Raw genomic sequence first — 25,258 nt, forward strand, 5'->3', positions numbered from 1 at the left:
GGAAGTGTGTATGACCCAGTACATCACCGGGGCCGAGCTCCCTGTCATCCAGGACATCTATACCAGGTTGTGTCAGAGGAAGGCTCTAAAAATTGTCAAAGACTCCAGCCACACCAGTCATAGACTGTTCTTTCTGCTACCGCACAGCAAGCGGTACCGGAGGGCCAAGTCTAGGTCCAAGAGGCTTCTAAACAGCTTCTACCCTCAAGCCATAAGACTCCTGAACATCTAATCATTGTAGTTTAAGGGCTTGTACTTAAGCATTTCACTGTAAGGTCTACACTTGTTGTATTCGGCGCATGGACAAATAACGTTTGATTTGATTTATACATACTAGGCAGATAAAGTGTACTCGCCACTAGGTGGCAGTAATAGTGTATTAGTGCTTTCGATATTTAGCTATGCAATTTGCATTAGTGAAAGGTCAAAAGACAAATCCGTAGCTAGCTGCCAAGATCTTGCGAAGGAAATATGGATGGAAATACAGACTTTTCTGGCGTTTCAGATGAATGCACGGCAGAATACATTCTCAGTAATGTGGCAGAAGTAGTGGAGAGAATTTTGACGTTTGTACCAACCAAATCCCTGCTCCAAATTGCTTGGTAAGTGACTAGCTAGCTAGCTAACTTTAGGTAGCCAAGGATTCCGGATAACACTGACCGATTAGCCACAGTCAGCTAGCTAGCTAACGTTAGCGAGCACCTGGTTTTTATCAACAATGGCAATGCACGTTTCAAGTTCTAAACAGGACTGGAACTGAATATATGTAGCTAACTAGCAATCTACACTAAATGTATCTGTTAGCTGTATACGTTTTGCTTGCCATGTGAAACTAGCATACGTTAGCTAGCTAACAGGTAGCACAACAGTATTTTAGTAATAATCTTGTATTACAGATTAGTGTTTGACAGCTAAATTAGCTAGCTAAGAAATGCTTGGAATCTAGCTAACGTTAGCAAGTTATCCCCAGACTGGTCGTAGGTATCATGTTTTTTAAACAACTTCCTTGCCATGCCAGGATGAGTGAGAGCTAACGACGACTGTCTTCCTTATTGTGCAGTGTTTGCAGACTGTGGATGAACTGTGCACGGAGAGTACTGAGGGTCCAGCAGAAGTTGACGTGGGTGTCTGCCTCTGGACCGTCCAACTATGACGGCCATGCTCTCTGCCACAGCCTGGCAGAAGAAGTGGAGGTCAGTTTGACTACTGAAAACACAATAAATTACAACAGGGTCTCTTTCAGGAGAACGTTCATGAATTGTTGACAGAAGTGTCATGAATAGAGCTGACATGATTACATGCCAGAGAGTAGTATCTTGTGAACAGACGACAAACATAAATGGTACCGTAGATCTGTCTTTATACTATGAGCGCTGATTGATAACGAGCAGAAGTAGTTCCAGTTTTTAGTCACTGGTTTTATATTTGGACAAATCAAGATTTCGCAGGTGTTACCATATTTTCTAATTTTGGAAGGGGAGGGGACATCTGGCCCATACATTTACCCATAACTTGCAAAGAGTGGATCTCTTCAATCCGGTTCCACTCCTCATTTAGCATCTCATCTCTTAACATGTACAGACCCAGAACTTAATTGAGCATCTGACCAATTACACAAGACTTTAGTTCTGGGTTAACTGAGATTAGCCAGAGGCATGCTTGTTCGACATAAATGCATTTCTATCTGTATGCTGTTGCAACAGCCCTACAAGTAGGCTAGTAGAACACAGTAAAGTTATAGCCTGGCTCCTACAGTGGAAGACTATGTGGAGTCTGACATTATTGAAAACTGTAGAAACACCTCTCTCTTAATGTTTGCAGAATGTATACCTGCTACCCAAAACAGTCTTGGTTATGGTGGACAGCGAGACCTTCAGTGGACAAGACTCTTCCTACAAACAGAAAAAGGGTAAGACGTAACATGTACATTTACTACTCTGTAGTAAAGCACACTAATAATGCTGGGCCGAGAAGTAAAAAGTACTGTGGCCTCTTATCTACTAGCTAACTTCCATTTAGTTTTGTTACTAAACATGTGGTAAGTTATTAAAAGTTGAAGGCTAAGTTGTGAAACCTGCTGCTTATATTAGAGTCCCAGTCAGTAACAATCTAAATGTAAGGCATGTTCTAACCTGTATCCCCTCTTGCAGCACGCAAGACCCACCACAGTCCAGACTCAGTGGAGGAACTGAACAGGCTGTTCCCCAATGGATGTGACATCATGGCCATCGCCACGCCTGGTGTTGTTTGTAAGAACCACAGTATTTTCATATTTCCCTTCCTAATGACCAGAACACTGTGTGGTAACTATTCCATGTGTTATAATATGTTATAACACATAATTCCTACAACACTAACCACTGATAGCTAGCTCTTGTGCCATAATTCATGACACAGGCTGCTGCCAGTACATGACATTCAGGTCCTTTCCTCTTTGATGCGTGTTGTGCATTCTCATCTACCAGTTTTTGAATGTTAACCAGCTCACTTAAGCGTATCACAGAGGAATGGGTCACCTGTCAACAGGGGATGGTCCACATTAATCTCCCCCTGCCTTATTAACATAGGGTGCTCTGCTTTGGAGCTGGGAAGAGAAGCATGGCGACTAGATATGTTGATAGATACCCTAGTATTCCAGGACTGACAACAGGATCTGTGCTCTGTATTCCTCTATATAATCACTAAGCTGGAGAGAAGTGACACTCCATCAACCAAGTATGCAGATAGTGTCTTTGTTCGCGAACTGAAAATCTAGCTAGGTAATATTGATTTGTTATGTGTTAAATAGTGTTATGTCACATACATTGAGTGCTTAGAGAACCAGGGAAGTGGAACACCATGCAATATGTTAAAATGCAATTACTGTTAGCTAGCTAACTACTTTAAATATACATCATACATTTACCAATATAAGGAAAAGGACATTGGTTGACAGTATGATTTGTCCTTTGCCTTTTCCCACAGTAACCCTGAAGAAGGCATTTGCCAAAATGTAGATTTTTTTAAAGCAAACTTCCAATGTCCTCCCAAGAGTTGCTCTGAGTCTCTCTTCATCTTCCCCCACAGTAACTCCCAGTGGCTCCCACTCGGGTCCACCGAAGGAGTTCCAAGAAGGAGAAGCTGGCTACGCTATCATGTTCCCTAGGATGGAGGGAGTGGACATCCGCCCCTTTCACTTCTGCAAACGCACCATCTCAGAGTCACACCTGGAGGAAGCAGGTTGCTGAGACCGACTGGGAGTTGAAGTTATGATGATGTCGTGTCTTTGAGTGTGCCGGATTAAGTGATATGACATGCTATTCTATATAATCCTTTCTCTGTAATTAATATTACCTGATTGAGCTAATCATGTAAATGTAATTAACTAGAAAGTCGGGGCACCACAAAATAATATTTATAGAGCAGTTATCTTCCGAATAAACTCTTAAAGACCTAGTAATATTTTACATCAATAGCAGTCAATATTTAATCGTCGCCTTATTCAGTCTCATCTGAAAGTTGTAAATTCTTGGTTATCTTCACGAACCCTGGCTAACAAGTTGAATCAGCAATACAAAATTGGGTTTAATTATTTATTTACTAAATACATAACTAATCACACAATTACATATACACAGAATTAATCATACCTTGATTACAAATGATGTAATAAAGGAAAACGTCCCTAGCGTACGAAACAGATATGACAGCTGGTTACACAAAAAAGTGGGTTGGGTTTGAGTGAAAGAGCGGGAAGACTGAAGAACAAAGGGAGAAGTAATGTCTCTATCGGGCCGTAGACAGCTACTCTATCGTAAATACAGAATCTTATGCATTCTAAATTACCGCCCATTTGGAAAAGGGAAATGCAATAAATATTTACTCTGAGCTGTGCTTCGGTATGTTGGTCGTAGATGCTGGTCGTGTTGGCCAACAGAGATCTTCCTGTCCTCGGATGAATGTCTCTGGTGGTAAATTGGATACGTTGTAGTAACGTCGTTGTGTGGTAGACGAGATACTCTGTCTGTTCTTTCCTAGCCCACGTTTGCAGCTGCTGTTGCTAACTCAACGGATAGGTGGTATCACTTCTGTAGCGAATAAGAGAGTTCAAAGTTCATACCATTCGCAACCAAAGTTCACGCTGAGGTTGGCTTCGTTCTGTAGTTATCTGAACCCTTCTGACATCGGATCGTCATCCTAATGTACCCGGAACAGGAAGTTATATTGTCGTCAAGGCTTTATATAGGAAGGGAGAGGAGGGCGTGTTTCATAGTTTATCGCCAATGTCTCTTCACGTGGGCGGGCCACTGAGTCGGGCCTAATTCTCTCATGAAAACCTAATTGTCACATTTTAGAAGCTAAAATCACATTTCATCCCCTCACAAATAATTTAATATTCAAACATTTAAATTGCACAACAATTCCATGTGAACCTGATAACTATAATGTGTAGTCTTTCCACTGTACCGTTTATGTCATCCTATCATTGATGAGAATGTCTCAGATGACAACTGAACTGACATCATATTCATAAAGTACCAACGCATATGTTCAACTGGTTGGATAACCAAAATATGGTTAATTTCCTCCCACCTGCTGATGTTCCCAGAATTTCTATTCTAACCAAGGGATGTTCAATAGTCACATCAGTAGGGTAGAGAGAGGAAGAGGGGGGGAAAGGTATTTATGACTGTCATAAACCTAGCCCAGGCCAGCATCATGACAATGACCAGTTCAGAAATATACCTTTCTCCGCTCTCCCACATAGGGGTACCACAGTCAACCATTAAGCTGGTCAGTGCCGGTCTTGTTCTAGCCCAATACAAACCCTGCAGTGTAAAGTTGATACTAGGATTAGTATATGAGTGTGTGATAAATACCAATATTTACAGAAAAGAGATTTCTACAGTGTGCTAAACACATCCTTGGCTTTAGCCAACCGTCCACCATAATATGATTCCATTTCTGACCCCTCTCTGTTGTCGTCCTGTCCCCTCAGGGCTGGTGAATAACCCTGATCTGCGCGTGGTGCTTCTCTTTGGCTATGAGGCCTACAAACCCGGAGCAGCCCGCTTCCTTAACCAGGTCCTGGAGCCTTTGGCACGCAGCAAGGCTCTCATCGCTGGGGGCCATGTGGAGAATGTCTTCTCCCCTGAAAGAGAGTGGTGAGTACCTGAGTGATCTGTAACATGTACTGTTCTTTTCAATGCTGAGAAGGGTCAGGAGTTCTCAAACATGGGTCTGGGGTCTTATTTATTGCGACCTCCTAGTAATCTACCAAGCGGCAAAACAACATATTTTTTAAGGTAGTGGGGGTCCTCAGCTGGAGCTCATCATATTCAGAGGGCCCTGACATGAAAAGTTTGGGAATCCCTACTCTTACTATGCAGCTGTGACTTTGTTTTTGTCTGTCCCGCGATCGTTCTCTGTAACTGTTGCTGGGGCTGGTGCCGTGGTGTAGGTCTGGCCCTGAGTGGTCCCGGGGTTAGGGTTTAGCTTATAGTATTACTATATAGTTATGTGACAGTGGTCTGTCTTTCTCTGTAGCTGTGGCCAGGGGTCGTACGGCGTGGTGGGTCTGGCTCTGAGCGGTCCAAGGATCCAGGGGGCCAGTGTTCTCCTGGAGCAGGACGTGAGCAGCCCCAAGGCAGCCGAGGCCACCATACGGAGACTGAAAGCCGCCAACCTCCCAGAGAGGAACACCCTGGGCTTCATGTTTGCCTGCGTGGGCCGCGGACACAACTATTACAACAACCAACGTAACGTGGAGGCTGACACCTTCCGCAAGGTGTTCCCCAACATCCCACTGTTTGGCTTCTTTGGTAACGGGGAGATTGGGTGTGATCGTATCGTGAAGGAGGACTATACTCTGTGTGACACGGATACAGACAGTCTGCAGCATGGATACACCACTGTTATGACCCTAGTTCACCTTGGTTGAGGGGTCGATGGTCATATTTACATTCAAACTACAGTTTGTTCACTTCAGGTTCCTATTGATTAGGTACGAAACAGAAGAAAACCAGAAGAAGCAGAGAGGTACTATCTTAACTGGTCCAATAAGAAACACCCGTTTTGAAACGGTGTGCCCTAATGAATACAACCCTGGTGTCTCGTTCAGAAGACTGTCTGTGCACGTAACAATCAGGATCAACAACATTTTGGTTGTAGAATCTTCTCTCTCAGCCATGGTGGTATGTGATGCTGTTTGAAGTGGCTTACAACATGTACATGTCTTTCTTTTTGTTGTGTTCAACTTTTCCCAATGTAAAGTTTTAACTTTGTCAACTTTGGAAGGGAAATGCAATGTTTTATCTGCTGCAATAGAGGCAAATAGTTACTTGATCCTGCATTGATCAGTTTGAAACTTGAATAGGAAATATTGCTGATATGTTAGTGAGTTTAACAAGGTGCTGATGGGAATCAGAGAAGAAAATACTGTCCATTCATCTCAGTCCTCTGTTACAAAATAATACAGTGGACTTCCCCATTTAAAACACATATATATTATCCTGAATTACTCACCAAATGTTACGCTCATATTCAAAACAAAGAACTGAAACTAACTAACTAATCTTGACCAGATGGTTTCTTACACCTTATAGTGAAAAGTTACTGACACTTGATGTCCAATTAACAAATATAATTGTTATGAATCATTATAAATAATTGTTGAGATTACCGATCAGGCACTTTTTAGTTAAGAAGATAAAGGAAAGTAACATGTTTTGAACCTTTGAGAAAATATCAGTTTGTCTTGATTTCAATGTTTTCTCCTGTATCTGCTTTGACACATGCCCCTCTTTTAGTGTTAGATATGGAGAAACCCTTTTTGAAATGCAATTATATCAAGGCCTATTCCTACTACCTTTATAGGACTATTTCACACACTGGGCAATTCCACGATAACAGAGTGAGGCTGAGACTCTTGATTTTCACGTCAAACAGAAAGCAATGATTGCAAAGTTAAACCAACCATACAACTCTATGCATAAGGATGACTTTTATAAAGACATTTACTTGAAGAACAGAACAGTGAAAAGTGGGGCGGCAGGTAGCCTAGTGGTTAGAGCGTTGGGCCAGTAACCAAAAGATTGCTAGATCGAATCCCTGAGCTGACAAGGTAAAAATCTGTCGTTCTGCCCCTGAACAAGACAGTAGGCCGTCATTGTAAATAAGAATTTGTTCTTAACTGACGTGCCTAGTTTAAAAAAAACATATATTTTTTTAAAAGATGAAGTGTTTGGTAACAGAATGAGGGTTTTGCTGTTATTGTGGAATTGCCTCTAGCTTCTATTTACTCAAATGTATTCTGTGGTTTAGACAAAATCTTTCTGTGTCTGTTCATACTGTCTTGTCTTCATATTTGTTGCTTCATTGGAACTGGTGGTTTTAAAATGTGTTATTTTACATGTTCCACTCCCAAACAGGGTATTCCAGCCATTATATGATTGTGTGATAAACATACCATGTACAAACAGTTTTGTAGTTGGGATTCTGTACAATATTCTGCTTCATTCATTGAATTTCCGAACATATTATAATTCTGAAGACATTCCTGATGACAGTATTTGTTTTGTTTATGAAGGTATGAGGTAGATGTTCTGAAAATAGGTATGAAGGTATGAACACATGAGAAATGTTTAGGAAGTTCAAAACAGTTATTTGGAGATGAATGTGCAATTTTGACCAACCTATATGTTTGGCTAAATGGTTTTGATTGCATCATTTTTTAATTTAGAATAAGCTATTTTAAGGTATAACTTTTCAGTATAGTAAATGTAAGATCACTGTTAGTTTTCTGTGACCCTTTTCCCAAAAATGTAAGAGGTTTTCATCTGTAGCAGACATATTTTAGGAACATGCATCTTTGTTACCTTATACACTTTCATTATGTTCATTAGACAACACAGTAATGTTACCACACAACCATTCTGTGTAGAGCTAATGGGATTATTTTAAAATGGTTCTTTAAATCGTTTTCCCTGGAATTAATATGATGAGCAAAATGTTTAAGGTTACAAGCACTTTTCAACTATGTGTGCCAAATATGTTTGATTTATTTCAAATTCAATACATTTAAATAAATGACTGACATTGAAATGTCTCCTCACTCTCTGGCTTTCTCTAGGTTTAGGTATCCTGATTTATCATAATGGAGAAAAAAAATGTTCATCTAATTATTTTCAGAATATCTTCCAATATCATATTCTACAACCAATGTACTCATATTAACATTTAAATGAAAGAATAACAGAATAGTAAAACCTGCCATTTACATATATGTTTTCTTATATAACAGGCCTAATTGTTCAGAATTGCTCTATCATAGACTACAATTATTTCTAATCGACCATTTCCGAAAGCCTAACCTTGACAAGCAGGCGTGTTTGATATAAGGCTGCGAAGACGCTATGAGATTGATTGATGTGCGCTCTAACCATCGACTGGCTATTCCTGGTGAATGACAAACTGTTAAGCCAATTGGTAGAAAGATCATTTATATTCCCATAGTATCTTGAATTTGTGAAACGATAAAAACGTAAAGCCTATGGACATGGAGAAAGGCAGCTCGAGCATAAAGCTATAGGCCTACAAATCAAGTGAGGTGACTGTACTTCAGTTTTCATTCGGTTATCAGGATTTGGAACTAGAATCAACAGAGAGCAAACATGTGATTCGTGACCGAAGCAAAGCAATTACAATGTTATAGCTTCGATACTGCCCCTATTCGGCAAGAAAATAAACGGCATGGTTTTTGACGTTGTTTCGCGGGGATTATGCTACTATTCTCGGTTTTGAAAGGGAGAGAGCCAGGCATCACAGCGCGGCACTAGAGAAACCGGAGGTTAATCACGTTTTCAGCACCTAGACAGCTCCTTGTGGAAGAGGTCTATATTCGGCAGCAAGGAGTCCCTTCTGCGATCGCGGGGGAAGCCCTCAACCCTCACTAGCAATTTTGGAGCGGTGCAGCCAACAACACACACAACGTTCTGACCTTTCTTCCTCCACTCTCCAATGATGCTGGTTATTTGGTGGTCAGTCAGGGACACTTAAGATAATCTTGCTGAACGACGATGGTGCTTGCATTTCGGCTCCAGTCTTTTCGTTTTGCAAAGGATTCTAAGCAGCAGCAGCAGGGTGCTTGTCCAATGTAAAAGTGCTAAGGAAGGCAGCAGCCTACACATTGCCACGAGTTTGGAGCACGAGCCTCACTCGTGCTGATCATCACAGAGGGAGACATTATCACGAGCACGCGGCCAACGGGAGGCTCTATTAGACTGTCAACAATGTAAATCAAGACAGGTAGGAAGGTTCTTCTTTGGTTGAAAACTGAATAATAGATTAGTTGTACATTGCCGGGGCACTCCCTCGGTGTAGCCTCCAACGGGGACCACCCCCGCTTTACGCACTAGGCTACTATAGTCTCTCGAGTCTCTGCTTCTATATTCAGGTACTACAGCGACGAAGTATAGTCCTAACGTGGATTAATGCTTGGTTTAGTCCGTTTCAATTACACTTTCCAGTAGGGTTACATTATTATTATTTCCTGAACAGGGAGGCAAACATTTGCATGTCAAGCTACCTGTCAGTTTGGTTTTTGGATATGGGGCTGAGTTGTGCTTTGAATTTTATGCAATACTACAGAAAAGCCTTGTAAAATGAAGTAAGTGTGAAGAAACCTCAGTTATGAAGTAAGGGGTCCGTTAGCCTACTTTACTATTCAATGAACTGTGTGAGACCCAGCGCATGTTCCAAATGGCCTACATAGGCTCACTTAAATGTAGTGCACTATGTAGTAAGTAGATTAGAGGCGAGATGGATCTGAACTGATAGGCTCCTGTAGTTTATTAAGGTCATGCAGAGACCAGTGGACAGGCCTCTACTTGATATTTTGTGCTGATCAGGCAAAGCACATTCTATGAACTCTCACCATTCAAACACCATGGTCGAAAAAAGGGTATTCAAGAGAATTTGCTTAACATAACCCTTTATACAGTAAGTTGGGATGTGCTAACAACCTCCAGTTGTTGTAGTCTTTAGTAGAAGTCTCTCAATATACCTTCTCACCAGCACCATCTGAAATGTAATGATGGGCAACACAGAAAGATTTGACCTGTAATGTCTCTCACATCTTCTCCATTTAAAGTATTGGTACTGTAGTGTATGTCTTGCGTTTAAAGTGTTATTGAATGACTCATACATAGCCTACCATACTCTCGGGGGACTGCCATAATAATGTGTCACTGTCTGTCATCAATCATATCTAAATAAAGACCAAGCACCTGGGTAGGTTTTCACTCATGCATGTCCTGTGTCAAGCGTAATGGATTTTCCCAGCAGTAACTCAACAATGGACTCATTCTATGGTGAGAGCAGCTCTTTAGGAGTATTATCCAGCAGACATGCAGGTGATGTGCTCTTACCATAGACATAGAATGAATCATCTTTTACTTTGAAGGTTACTCTTCAAGCTACAATTATAGTTCTTTATTGTCTCAGTATCCCCATACTGTTTCTGGTGCCAGTATACAATGTTTTGCTGAACTCATGAACATCTTAGTGTAATACGGATGTAATATGGTTGTAGTACATGTCAGGTGTAATTGATATTTAATTCAATCCCCAGGTTCAACATGAGTCCAGCAGAGTCTATCTGGTGTGGTGAACTCAGAAGAGAGGCATAGCCTGACTGAGAACTGAGTGAAGATCATAGCCTCCTCCTCTTCCTCTCTCCATCGCCATCACCATCCACCAACATGGCTAACCCTCAGTAAGTATAGTACATTCCACCACCCAGTGTGTGTATCTCCTCTCTGTCCCTCCCCCCCCCAGAACATGACCTGTGCTCAGTAAGATCTCTCTCCCCCAGAACATGACCTGTGCTCAGTAAGATCTCTCTCCCCCATAACATGACCTGTGCTCAGTAAGATCTCTCTCCCCCATAACATGACCTGTGCTCAGTAAGATCTCTCTCTCCCAGAACATGACCTGTGCTCAGTAAGATCTCTCTCCCCCATAACATGACCTGTGCTCAGTAAGATCTCTCTACCCCCATAACATGACCTGTGCTCAGTAAGATCTCTCTCCCCCATAACATGACCTGTGCTCAGTAAGATCTCTCTCCTCATAACATGACCTGTGCTCAGTAAGATCTCTCTCCCCCATAACATGACCTGTGCTCAGTAAGAATCTCTCCCCCATAACATGACCTGTGCTCACAGATCTCTCTCTCCCAGAACAGGATCTGTGCTCAGTAAGATCTCTCTCCCCCAGAACATGACCTGTGCTCAGTAAGATCTCTCTCTCCCAGAACATGATCTGTGCTCAGTAAGATGTCTCTCCCCCAGAACATGACCTGTGCTCAGTAGGAATTCTCTCCCCCAGAACATGACCTGTGCTCAGTAAGATCTCTCTCCCCCAGAACATGACCTGTGCTTAGATCTCTCTCCCCCAGAACATGACCTGTGTTCAGTAGCTCTCTCTCCCCCAGAACATGACCTGTGCTCAGTAAGATGTCTCCCCCAGAACATGACCTGTGCTCAGTAAGATCTCTCTCCCCCAGAACATGACCTGTGCTCAGTAAGATCTCTCTCCCCCAGAACATGACCTGTGCTCAGTAAGATCTCTCCCCCAGAACATGACCTGTGCTCAGTAAGATCTCTCTCCCACAGAACATGACCTGTGCTCAGTAAGATCTCTCCCCCAGAACATGACCTGTGCTCAGTCAGATATCTCTCCCACCCAGAACATAACCTGTGCTCAGTAAGATCTCTCTCCCCCAGAACATGACCTGTGCTCAGTAAGATCTCTCTCCCCCAGAACATGACCTGTGCTCAGTAAGATCTCTCTCCCCCAGGACATGACCTGTGCTCAGTAAGATCTCTCTCCCCCAGAACATGACCATCCAGTAAGATCTCTCTCCCCCCAGGACATGACCTGTGCTCAGTAAGTAACATGACCTGTGCTCAGTAAGATCTCTCTCCCCCAGAACATGACCTGTGCTCAGTCAGATCTCTCTCCCACCCAGAACATGACCTGTGCTCAGTAAGATCTCTCTCCCCCAGAACATGACCTGTGCTCAGTAAGATCTCTCTCCCCCATAACATGACCTGTGCTCAGTAAGATCTCTCTCCCCCAGAACATGACCTGTGCTCAGTAAGATCTCTCTCCCCCAGAACATGACCTGTGCTCAGTAAGATCTCTCTCCCCCAGAACATGACCTGTGCTCAGTAAGATCTCTCCCCCAGAACATGACCTGTGCTCAGTAAGATCTCTCTCCCCCATAACATGACCTGTGCTCAGTAAGATCTCTCTCCCCCAGAACATGACCTGTGCTCAGTAAGATCTCTCTCCCCCAGACATGACCTGTGCTCAGTAAGATCTCTCTCCCCCAGAACATGACCTGTGCTCAGTAAGATCTCTCTCCCCCAGAACATGACCTGTGCTCAGTCAGATATCTCCCCCAGAACATGACCTGTGCTCAGTCAGATATCTCTCCCCCAGAACATGACTTGTGCTCAGTCAGATGTCTCCCCCAGAACATGACCTGTGCTCAGTCAGATATCTCCCCCAGAACATGACCTGTGCTCAGTCAGATATCTCTCCCCCAGAACATGATCTGTGCTCAGTCAGATATCTCCCCCAGAACATGACCTGTGTTCAGTAAGATATCTCCCCCAGAACATGACCTGTGCTCAGTCAGATATCTCCCCCAGAACATGACCTGTGTTCAGTAAGATATCTCTCCCCCAGAACATGAGCTGTGCTCAGTCAGATATCTCCCCCAGAACATGACCTGTGCTCAGTCAGATATCTCCCCCAGAACATGACCTGTGCTCAGTCAGATGTCTCCCCCAGAACATGACCTGTGCTCAGTCAGATATCTCCCCCAGAACATGACCTGTGCTCAGTCAGATGTCTCCCCCAGAACATGACCTGTGTTCAGTCAGATATCTCTCCCCCAGAACATGACCTGTGTTCAGTCAGATATCTCTCTCCCCAGAACATGACCTGTGTTCAGACAGATTCCCTCCCCCAGAACATGACCTGTGCTCAGTCAGATATCTCCCCCAGAACATGACCTGTGTTCAGTCAGATATCTCTCCCCCAGAACATGACCTGTGCTCAGTCAGATGTCTCCCCCAGAACATGACCTGTGCTCAGTAAGATCTCTCTCTCCCCCAGAACATGACCTGTGCTCAGTAAGATCTCTCTCCCCAGAACATGACCCATGTTCAGTCAGATATCTCTCCCCCAGAACATGACCTGTGTTCAGTCAGATATCTCTCCCCCAGAACATGACCTGTGCTCAGTCAGATGTCTCCCCCAGAACATGACCTGTGCTCAGTAAGATCTCTCTCCCCCAGAACATGACCTGTGCTCAGTAAGATGTCTCCCCCAGAACAGACCTGTGCTCAGTAAGATCTCCCCCAGAACATGACCTGTGCTCAGTAAGCTCCTCCCCCAGAACATGACCTGTGCTCAGCTCATTCTCTCCCCCAGAACATGATCTGTGCAGTCAGTCAGATATCTCTCCCCCAGAACATGATCTGTGTTCAGTCAGATATCTCTCCCCCAGAACATGATCTGTGCTCAGTCAGATGGTCCCCCAGAACATGATCTGTGCTCAGTCAGATATCTCTCCCCCAGAACATGATCTGTGCTCAGTCAGATATCTCTCCCCCAGAACATGATCTGTGCTCAGTCAGATATCTCCCCCAGAACATGTGTTTCTGTCCCCCAGAACATGATCTGTGCTCAGTCAGATATCTCCCCCAGAACATGATCTGTGCTCAGTCAGATATCTCCCCCAGAACATGATCTGTGCTCAGTCAGATATCTCCCCCAGAACATGATCTGTGCTCAGTCAGATATCTCCCCCAGAACATGATCTGTGCTCAGTCAGATATCTCTCCCCCAGAACATGATCTGTGCTCAGTCAGATATCTCTCCCCCAGAACATGATCTGTGCTCAGTCAGATATCTCTCCCCCAGAACATGATCTGTGTTCAGTCAGATATCTCTCCCCCCAGAACATGATCTGTGCTCAGTCAGATATCTCTCCCCCCAGAACATGATCTGTGCTCAGTAAGACGTTTCCCTCTTTACCAGACTTCTCTGACCTCCTCTCACCTCTCTTCCTGAATAATAAATATGGTATTGTACACACAGGCATGCACGCAAACACACTGACACACATGCACACACACAGAGAAAGTGAGAGAGAGAGATAGCGAGAGGGAGAGAGAGACAGAAAAGGAGACAAAAGGGAGACAGAGACAGATTTGAGAGGGAGAAAGGGATTTTATCTTGTGAGAGAGAGAGCCATTTGTAGAGAGAGAGAGAGAGAGAGAGAGAGAGAGAGAGGGAAAATGACAATGGCCCTGTTACAGAGGCAGAGCTCAATGATATTGCAGAGGGGCACCTCATCGGTCAGCTCATTTGGAATTCTGCAGTCTAGCCGCTCTTTCACATATTTCCTCTTACCTTGCCATTTTTTCTTGCTATCCTCAAGTCTTTTGATTGGTTGATTTATTGATGAGTGTGTGTGTGAGAGAGAATGTGTTTGTGTGTGAGATAGAAAGAGAGAGCGATAAAGAGATAGAAACAAGATAGTTCAACATTTCCATGGAGAAACATACCCGATTAATTAACAATTGCTTATGCAGTGATGATCTTCTTAGTGGTTACTCCCAGTTGCATGATCAGTAGGGATGGTGAGAGGCCAGGACAGGTCTGGTCTAATGGAGACGTGTAGTGTCGGGCGAGAGGACCAAGGAGACTGAAGAGGAGGCTTACGTCTTTAGGCCAGAACTTGACTGTGGCATCTATAGTTCCTTGAGCTTATTTGGTCTCACTTGACTTAATTATTAGTCTTCAGCAGGCTGTATGTAACTAGCCATGCTCATTATCCAAACCTGTAATAAATGAATGGGAAATGAAAAGCCCTCCTTCACTGTTCTCTGTCCGTTTGTGTGACAGCCAGTCAGGGGAGTGGATTTATTCTGTGCCCTGTCGGTCCAATTCTATTCTGTCACTCTGTCTTGCTCAGTCAGTGGCGTAGGGCTGTAGCCTATCTTTGGGCCCAGTTGTTTAAGATTCTGAAGGGTTGGTTGCAGGACAGCACCATTCATCTTTCTCTCCGTTGCTGTTTACCCTGTTGTTTATTCAATGCCAACAGGAGGGTGGGGAGGTTGGAGGGCTCTGCCTCTGTTGTTCAGCATGCTGAGGTTGACAAGCACATGGTGTCTGTCTGAGCAGAGTCTTTTCCAAGCAGAACAGTAACAAAGGGATGGATGGATGCTTGGGCCAGCTGATCTATTAGACCTCATCTATTACAGAAGATAACAAGGAATCTGTTAGGAAGTCTCCATTACATGCATCTAGGTTTAGTAGCAGGAAACAAATTGTTTTTGTTGTTGTTGTGAAGAGGGTGCTATTTCATGCTGTAGGTGATTCGCATCTTAGCAAATGTCTGGATTGAAACGGTACTTTATTTCATTCCTGATGATTTTCTGCCTAGAAAATCCTTTCTGGAAGTTATATCGTTTAACATATTACAAATCAAGTCTATATCATAATACAGCCCATTCCCATTTCACTGATCACTTTTCTACGCAGACTCCTTAGCTTTGAGCCTCAGGTAACCTCAAACACACTGCAGTTCAGTCCGACTGTAAAGAGCCAAGACCTTTCATCTGCTGACAGTACAGCACAGCAGCTGTCCAGGAGGGTCTCTCGTCATCAGTGTGTCTCCCAGTCCTGGTATCTGTAAAGGTCAGATGAGACTGGTCACACTGTGCCTGTCTGAAACATGCCATGCCTACAGCTTCCTGAAACCAGACTCATTTATCATTATGGAGATTTCCTGCATAAAGTCAAGGCTGATGGAGTGTACACATAGGCTAGCACATACTGTAATATTAGGAAAGGCATCAAGACAAAGCCTAAGAGGAAGAGGTGAAGGAAAGTTTAGGAAGTAGATTTGTGTGTCTTTGTGGATGGGTTGGATGGAGTGGAGTGAGCATGTACATGGTTGAGTGGAGTGGAGTGAGCATGTACATGGGTTGGATGGAGTGGAGTGAGCATGTACATGGGTTGAGTGGAGTGGAGTGAGCATGTACATGGGTTGGATGGAGTGGAGTGAGCATGTACATGGGTTGGATGGAGGGAGTGAGCATGTACATGGGTTGGATGGAGTGGAGTGAGCATGTACATGGGTTGGATGGAGTGGAGTGAGCATGTACATGGGTTGGATGGAGTGGAGTGAGCATGTACATGGGTTGGATGGAGTGGAGTGAGCATGTACATGGGTTGAATGGAGTGGAGTGAGCATGTACATGGGTTGAATGGAGTGGAGTGAGCATGTACATGGGTTGGATGGAGTGGAGTGAGCATGTACATGGGTTGGATGGAGTGGAGTGAGCATGTACATGGGTTGGATGGAGTGGAGTGAGCATGTACATGGGTTGGATGGAGTGGAGTGAGCATGTACATGGGTTGGATGGAGTGGAGTGAGCATGTACATGGGTTGGATGGAGTGGAGTGAGCATGTACATGGGTTGGATGGAGTGGAGTGAGCATGTACATGGGTTGGATGGAGTGGAGTGAGCATGTACATGGGTTGGATGGAGTGGAGTGAGCATGTACATGGGTTGGATGGAGTGGAGTGAGCATGTACATGGGTTGGATGGAGTGGAGTGAGCATGTACATGGGTTGGATGGAGTGGAGTGAGCATGTACATGGGTTGGATGGAGTGGAGTGAGCATGTACATGGGTTGGATGGAGCATGGAGTGAGCATGTACATGGGTTGGATGGAGTGGAGTGAGCATGTACATGGGTTGATGGAGTGGAGTGAGCATGTACATGGGTTGGATGGAGTGGAGTGAGCATGTACATGGGTTGAATGGAGTGGAGTGAGCATGTACATGGGTTGAATGGAGTGGAGTGAGCATGTACATGGGTTGGATGGAGTGGAGTGAGCATGTACATGGGTTGGATGGAGGGAGTGAGCATGTACATGGGTTGGATGGGTGGAGTGAGCATGTACATGGGTTGGATGGAGTGGAGTGATCATTTACATGGGTTGGATGGAGTGGAGTGAGCATGTACATGGGTTGGATGGAGTGGAGTGAGCATGTACATGGGTTGGATGGAGTGGAGTGGAGTGAGCATGTACATGGGTTGGATGGAGTGGAGTGAGCATGTACATGGGTTGGATGGAGTGGAGTGAGCATGTACATGGGTTGGATGTGGAGTGGAGTGAGCATGTACATGGGTTGGATGGAGTGGCATGTACATGGGTTGAATGGAGTGGATGAGCATGTACATGGTTGATGGAGTGGAGTGAGCATGTACATGGGTTGGATGGAGTGGAGTGAGCATGTACATGGGTTGGATGGATGGAGTGGAGTGAGCATGTACATGGGTTGGATGGAGTGGAGTGAGCATGTACATGGGTTGGATGGAGTGGAGTGAGCATGTACATGGGTTGGATGGAGTGGAGTGAGCATGTACATGGGTTGGAATGGAGTGGAGTGAGCATGTACATGGGTTGAATGGAGTGGAGTGAGATGTGCATCAAGTGTCTAGAGATGCTGTACACATGGAACAACACACTGTTAGATATGGTGGAGCCTTGAACACTAACTCATACTGATGTCTAGCTTCTCCAATGTTCTCTGCAGCAGCTGGTGGTTACAATCAGACAGCTGCTGCTTTTTACTTGGCCAGGTTGGGTGGGCTTAGCTCTGCAGGGCTTTCCACAACCTGAGTACTTTAAGGTGTGTTGATCACATACTGTAGCCTAGTCCAACCAACCCAAGTACTCTAGAATATGGATTGGTGTTGCTTTTCTGGATTATGAAACTCCGGAAGGTTGGTGGCACGTTAATTGGGGAGAACGCGCTTGTGGTAAGGGTTGGAGCAGAGTCAGTGGAATGGTATCAAATACATCGAACACATGGTTTCCATATGTTTGATGCCTTTCCATTGGCTCCGTTCCATCTATTATTATGAGCTGTCCTCCCCTCAGTACCATCCACTGTATGAAACACTGATGTGTCTGTCCAACTTACACAAACAGTACATTGCAAGTGGTGCGATGATCTTCTTTGTGGTTGCTCCCAGTTGCGTGACCTTCTGTATGGTCAGTGGACTGCCTTAAGCCAATTATGCAACATGAATAATGACCTTTTCGACCTGGCCCATAACACTTCTAATTCTATCATTTGGCTGAAGGGGCAGGCTGTGTGTATGTGTCCCAATGCCCCAAGGGAGACTCTGCTTGTCTTTCCCACTAATACACATAACCTCTGCAGAGTGCCATGGCTTTTTCCATTGTCTTAGAGTGAGTTCTATGTACTGTATGTATGTACTGTATATAAAGTATTCTCCTGAGCTTTTCTGCTGTGTGACTTTGTAGTACACATTTGTGATCCCTGTGGGAATTTAACTCACAATCTCTTACCAACTGAGCCACACAAGACAACAGGAGTCTTGGGCCACTACTGTCCATATACTTCCATTGGCAGCTAGCCACAGCACTGGGTCCCTGCTTTACATGCAGTTGTGCTGGGATGAGATGATGAGGTGTGGGGCTCTGAACAGCTTGTGTCTGCCATGACTGATCAGATGGCTGTGTTGATCAGTAGGGATGGTGAGAGGCCAGGACAGGTCTGGTCTAATGGAGACGTGTAGTGTAGGGCGAGAGGACCAAGGAGACTGAAGAGGAGGCTTACGTCTTTAGGCTGAACTTGACTGTGGCATCTATAGTTCCTTGAGCTTACTTGGTCTCACTTATAGTCGAATAGTAGTATTTATTTTATTTTTCTCCATTTTATAAGGTCATTGTCTCATGTACACAAACCCACACTGGGAAACACTCAGGGTCACTATCATTTAGGCCTACTGTGTTCAAGTAGTGTTTTGATCCAAGGTGAGATGCTGTATATTTTCTCTGCTGCTGCCAGCACCATTCCAGGTATATGTAAATGTAATGGGTGAATAAAGGTGTTATACTCTGATTTACTCCTCACTCTGAGGTAAAAGAGTCACTTCCTGACTAGTATTTCTTCCCAGAGGTCTCTGTGTACTTGGAAAAAGAAAACCAGTGTTGGAGGGGAGCATATTAAGTAGGGATTAGTCATAATGCTGGCCTTCAAACATAGACCACATTAACATTTCAGATGGGGGTTCAGCTCGGGATGATGCGTGCCAAGCTCGTAAGAGAGAGAGAGCTTTCTCCACTGATTATGTGTACCATGTAACCTCTCTGTTTCACAAGACAGACACTGTTATCCGTCAGGCTTATCGTGAGAATTTCCTTAGAAATCCTTGTTAACCTCTTTAACTATTTCTTATGTGAATGTGTGTCAGAAGAACACACCTGGATATGCTAGCATGCACAGTATGCTTGGGTGCAGCCTATGTGTGTTTAATTTGTGTATGTGCGTCTGTGTGTGCGTGTGTGTGTGCATGTGTGTCTATGTGTGCATGTGTGCGTTTGTGTGTATTCAGTGTGTGTGTGTGTGTGTGTTTGTTCGTGGACATACAGTAGGAACCACTCCAGGTGTGGTCTGCTCCCAGTCCGTCGTGTCCATCGTCCTTGTGAAGGTTAGTGAGTCACTGTAGAGATTAGATTGGTCCTGGGTGCCTCCGAGGCCACTGACTCCCCACAACACAAGCACTTTACTGCACACCCTGGTCCTAGTGATGGTGATGGGGCACTGCCCTCCAACTGCACAGGTCAACCCTGATCCTATCAACAGACCATTACGGTTGACTTATCTCTTAATACTTATAATGGAACTACAAGATGGTTTTCTTTCATTATGTAGGAGGTCGATATTGTTTTATTTAGCCTTGAGTTGGAAGTGAAGGTGGAGGTGGATGGGGAGGTGGAGATGGAGGAGAAGGTGGGGGAGGAGGTGGAGGAGGAGGAGTAGAAGGTGGGGGAGGATGTGGAGGAGGAGTAGAAGGTGGAGGAGGAGGTGAAGGTGGATGAGGTGGAGGAGCAGGTGGAGGGGAAGGAGGAGCAGGGGGAGGATGAGATGATGAGGTGCAGGAGGGGAGGATGAGATGAGGAGGAGCAGGTGCAGAAGGGGGAGGATGAGATGAGGAGGAGGAGGACGGGGAGGATGAGGAGGATGACTGAGCTAGAGTACAACTGGAGCACTGGCTGACCTTCTAAACCCAGACCCCACATCCCGGTGAAGTCTCATAATTACACAACCTAAAGGCACAGCCCAGTGGAGCGCCTCACAGTACAGCACAGTAGAGTGCCTCACAGCGCCTCACAGTACAGCACAGTAGAGTGCTCCACAGCGCCTCACAGTACACACACACAGAGAGAGAGAGAGAGAGAGAGATTATCTACCTCACTTGCTTTGGCAATGTTAACACGTTTCCCATGCCAATAAAGCCCATTGAATTGAGAGAGAGGACAATCACTGACTGTGAATCAGTGGGAGACTGCTTAGAACCCCCCTCTTCTCTCCCTTCTCCTCCTCCTCTTCTCCCACTTCTCTTCCTACTCTTCCTCCTCTTCTCCCACTTCTCTTCCTACTCCTCCTCCTCTTCTCCCACTTCTCTTCCTACTCCTCCTCCTCTTCTCCCACTTCTCTTCCTACTCCTCCTCATCTTCCTCCTCTTCTCCCACTTCTCTTCCTACTCCTCCTCCTCTTCTCCCACTTCTCTTCCTACTCCTCCTCATCTTCTCCCACTTCTCTTCCTACTCCTCCTCCTCTTCTCTCATTCCTAACTTCACATTTGTAAGAGCTCCGATCCACTCATCTGACAATGGGAGGCTTGTGAGTCACTCCACTGGGCTTGTGAGTCACTCCACTGGGCTTGTGAGGCACTCCACTGGGCTTGTGAGGCACTCCACTGGGCTTGTGAGGGTAGAGGAGAGCAACGTCACAGCAGACATGATACATCCGCATCTGCTCTGGTCTAAAAATATGCACCACAGGGCACAACTGAGGCTTGTGGATGGGCTGTGTAGATGGGCTGTGTGATGGGCTGTGTGATGGGCTGAGTGATGGGCTGTGTGATGGGCTGTGTGGATGGGCTGTGTGATGGGTTGTGTGATGGGCTGTGTGATGGGCTGTGTGATGGGCAGTGACTGGGCTGTGTGATGGGCTGTGTGATGGGCTGTGTGATGGGCTGTGTGCTCTGGGCTGTGTGGATGGGCTGTGTGATGGGCTGTGTGGATGGGCTGTGTGATGGGCTGTGTGATGGGCTGAGTGATGGGCTGTGTGATGCTGCTAGAGGCCTGGCCCACAATAGAAACTTCTGATGTATTACAGTATACATACTCTGGAGGTGCTGACACAGCTGTATAGAGGTGTTTAACTATACTACAGAGGAGAATGAAACGACAGTGTCAGGTGTTGTGCTTTGTGCTCCCTCAGTGTGTGTTTGCAAAATCAGTTGACCTACACTCTTAGAAAAGAGGGTTCCAAAATGGTTCTTCAGCTGTCCCCATAGGAGAACCCCTTTGGGTTCCATGTAGAACCCTCTGTGGAAAGGGTTCTACCTGGAACCAAAAAGGGTTCTTCAAGGGTTCTCCTATGGGGACAGCCAAATAACCCTTTTAGATTCTAGATAGCACCTTTTTTTCTAAGAGTGTAGGTACCGATTTAACATCTATAAGTTCAGTCTGCTTGTTTGATGAAATGCTAACACTTGGCAGGAGTGAGAAAGAATAATGTTGATATTTGTTCTATTGTGCGACAGGACAGAGCTTTTTCAATAACTTTCTGTTTGTATCATTTCAACTTTTGTTCCACCCAACGGAGGAAGTCATGCATATCAGACAATAATCAATGTCAAATCACTGGATATGCTTAGTTTGTTCCCTTTGTCATGGTGCACTGGTACCTCCCTACAGAAGAGGCTCAGCCTCTACCACTACTCAGGTCACTGTGTGTGTTTCAATCAGATATCATTGATGCACCCCAATCGCCATGGTAGTGTTTTTCTACAGCACTTCAATGGACTTTATTTCCCTGTTTTGTTTGTTTCAAAGTAACACATGAGCACCATCATCTCATAGTTTTGATTCTCAGACTTTGATATAGGATCTGGATCTCCAGCTTTAGGACCTCCAGTTGTAGGACCTCCAGTTGTAGGACCTGGAGGTAAATGGTTGAGCAGGCGGTTGGGTTGTAGGACCTGGAGGTAAATGGTTGAGCAGGCGGTTGGGTTGTAGGACCTAGAGGTAAAGGGTGAAGCCAGAGCCAGTGGAGTTAGAAGGTGAAGAGGCTTGAGCTCAGTGGGCTAACACAGTCGTCTTCTCTCCCTGTGTGTTTAGTGACGTGGTGGAGCAGCAGGCTGGAGGCCTATCAGACCTGGAGATCATATCCCAGCCAGACCCAGTGGAGGAGGCATGGTGTGCAGGAGATGAACCCTTCCTGCATGGCTCCTGTCCAGCTGGTCAGCTTTGGCTACAGGGACCTTCCTCTGGCCCACCTGGACCTCTCCCTGGCCGGATCACAGCTCCTCTCTAACCTGGATGAGGACGACAACAGGGAAGGGTGAGGCAATACAACTGTATTCATCCATTGAAAGGCACTGACGCGTTCTGACTGTACAGTAGGTAGCTATTGATTACACCAATAGGTACGAACCTCAATAGGGAAGGGTAAGACGCTGTTGCTTTATTTACAGACTTCAGCCATTCCACAAACAGGTCCAAACCTTGCACGCATCTACAACGGTTCATAAGGGTTTGCAAAGATCTTGGGACCTGGCAGACTTTTCTATTAATGACTTTCCACACCTTGGAAATGATATATTCCCATCCTCAGAAACGACCTGCTTCTGGTTTGAGAATGTGAGACGAAATAATGTAATTGAATATGGTGTCATGTATAATTATGCAGTACATCAAGCATTTAACAGAGTGAAGGCTGGGAAGGAGGGCAGGAACACACCGCCATGTACTGTGTCAGTTATGCTAATAGTACATTGGCCAACACAGAGGGAGAAGTATGGATGATGTTCATTCTCATGATACATTGGTCCTGTTTAACTCACAGCCAGTACTGTAGCTACAACACAGGGGATGTCCATCAGTGATAAACAGATTCATATTTGCTATTTGGTCTACATATATTTCCTATGAAGGTCTAAACACATCCCCTGAATGTATTGTGCTCCTCCAAGACCTATATGGCAATATCCATAGTTTACCTTACTTGTGACACTGCCAGTTCCATTTTCTACCCTTAACCAGAATTGTAAGGTTGATGTGTGATGGATGAGGTCCCAGGCTATTTTAGCTGCCCTGCACGTCTGTTACTGTATGGTCTTAACAGATTGTCTCTTTCATTATACAGTACAAACACGGTCCCTGTATTGCCGTATTGCAATGGCATCCTGTCCAGTAATAGTGACTCAGACCTGGTTCTTCCTGTGAGTCCAGATAAACAACACCATATGCTTTAGCTTTACGATCCAGCATCCCAAACAGACACACACCTTCCCTTCCAAGCACTCCGTTTGACACCAGATCAGGTCTCACTCCACTAGGCTCAGTGTTCGCCAGCTATCAGCCGCGCCCCTTAAACAGATGGATCCTACAGACACACAGTCAACAGTGGGCAGTGCAATGCTGACACTAACACATTACTGTTGTTGTCTCATCATGATGCTGTGAGCTCACAGGCTACGTCTCTCGTTTGCCCCATTTTCATGTCAAAAGTGCAACACACAGTAGCTAGCTACTTACTCCCTGTCCCTGCTGCACAACAGAGAATGCCATGCCTATGTCACAATGTTTTTGTAGTTCTGCTTGTTGTGAAATCTGCTGGCTGTGTATGGGCCCAAACACAGGAATTGTCCATCATTGGTTTCAAGGTGATTTGACCTGTATGTTACCACAGCAGTACTACTTCAACTACATTACTGTCAGGATCACTATTTCATATCCAAGTCATTAGTGCAAAATGGCTGCTTGTAAAAATCCTGTCAGTGGGAGTAGTAAAAGTTATCATGCGCTACATTACATTTAATGAAATCCCATTTCCCATATAGAGCCGTTATTGCATGGAACTCACTTCCATCTCATATTGCTCACATGAACAGCAAACCTGGTTTTAAAAAACAGATAAAGCAACACCTCACGGCACAACTCCTCTCCCCTATCTGACCTAGATAGTTTGTATGTAGGCATTGATATGTAGGCTACATGTGCCTTTTATGTATGTAGTTCTGTCCTTGAGCTGTTATTGTGTATTAATGTTCTGTATTATGTCATGTTCCATGTTTTGTGTGGACCCCAGGAAGACGGGGATCCTAGTAAAAAACAATCCACGAGGCACAAACTTGTTCTATCTGGAGTGCACCTTAAATGGAACACCAATCATCATTATCAGGCCTGTGTTTGGTTCCTCCTCCGCTGGGTCACTCCATTAGGATTCAGCATCAGAGGTGGCACTGGCTCCATAGTAAAGGACTCAAGGTGAATCCCTGTTAAAGAAGGCTATTAGCCAGGTGACGGGAAGGTGTCAGTCAAACCTGTGTCCTCTAGGCCTGGGGGCACCATGGGTCAATTTCAATTGTATTTCCTTGATTCCTTGTGTCCTCTCACCTCTTTCGCAAAACTCATTGGAGGGCAGGTCCGAGGTGAGGAACCTGCACTTGAGATTCACCCAATATTATTCTGTGGGTTTCAGCAGTGTTAGCTCCTGAATGCTTACGCACGTGCTTCTGTCTGCTTATTACCGTATCGATCAACCCTCCTTGGACAACAGCAGCAAACCTCATTCCTCTTAGTGACCTTTAGTAACACTATTTAACTACTGACAGCCATAATATTGTATCATGTTTTCAATTTGATTTTGTGGTCCATGGTGGTCACTCTCTAGCCTTTGAGTGTCTCAAGCCTTTGAGTTTAGGTCAAACAAACCGTTTGGTTTAGGAAGAACCCTTTTGGTTCCAGGTAGAACCCTTTTGGTTCAGGATTGACTGCTGTGGGAACAAGACAACATTCTAAAGAGAGAGAACGCCACCTTTATAAAGGATATGGGAGGGAAATGTTCCTGCTTTATTGCCGTAGCTGCTGAATGATGAAGTGAAGTTGGGAGGCATCAATAGCAGCAGTACAGGGAGGAGGTGGAAATCCACCAGGCCCATCAAATTCATGATGTATCTCAGAGAGGAATGTGTCCTGGGGTCCTCTGATTCTCTACAGACAAGTGGATTGCCTTCCCTGTCTGCATTAGGTGGCTCATCTGCTCTTAGAGAGAGAGGGATGTAGGGAGGGAGGG

General features: G+C 45.0%; 1 protein-coding gene and 1 long non-coding RNA gene across 2 annotated transcripts; both read left to right on the top strand.

Moving 5' to 3' along the window:
- The first annotated feature begins 394 nt into the window (after nucleotides 1-394).
- On the top strand, nucleotides 395-6,537 carry fbxo22 (F-box protein 22). The gene is made up of 7 exons (XM_024419229.2): nucleotides 395-602; nucleotides 1,061-1,193; nucleotides 1,822-1,909; nucleotides 2,151-2,249; nucleotides 3,067-3,219; nucleotides 4,979-5,144; nucleotides 5,527-6,537. The coding sequence occupies exons 1-7, from the start codon at nucleotides 472-474 to the stop codon at nucleotides 5,918-5,920; spliced, it is 1,164 nt and encodes a 387-aa protein (XP_024274997.2). The 5' UTR covers nucleotides 395-471; the 3' UTR covers nucleotides 5,921-6,537.
- A 1,871-nt stretch (nucleotides 6,538-8,408) lies between these two features.
- Nucleotides 8,409-22,518, top strand: LOC112249616. The gene is made up of 3 exons (XR_006081515.1): nucleotides 8,409-9,285; nucleotides 10,610-10,753; nucleotides 22,300-22,518. It is a non-coding gene; the product is annotated as an uncharacterized LOC112249616 (long non-coding RNA).
- Nucleotides 22,519-25,258: the final 2,740 nt, after the last annotated feature.

This window comes from Oncorhynchus tshawytscha, unplaced genomic scaffold (genome assembly GCF_018296145.1).
Source record: "Oncorhynchus tshawytscha isolate Ot180627B unplaced genomic scaffold, Otsh_v2.0 Un_contig_6317_pilon_pilon, whole genome shotgun sequence".
Lineage (NCBI taxonomy): Eukaryota > Metazoa > Chordata > Actinopteri > Salmoniformes > Salmonidae > Oncorhynchus > Oncorhynchus tshawytscha.

Bases quoted from the DNA above. Each gene is read 5' to 3' on its own strand.
- fbxo22 (XM_024419229.2), top strand. From the start codon at position 472: ATGGATGGAAATACAGACTTTTCTGGCGTTTCAGATGAATGCACGGCA. The intron at 2,250-3,066 runs GTAAGAACCACA...CTTCCCCCACAG, and splicing joins CGCCACGCCTGGTGTTGTTT to TAACTCCCAGTGGCTCCCAC. The intron at 5,145-5,526 runs GTGAGTACCTGA...CTTTCTCTGTAG, and splicing joins TTCTCCCCTGAAAGAGAGTG to CTGTGGCCAGGGGTCGTACG.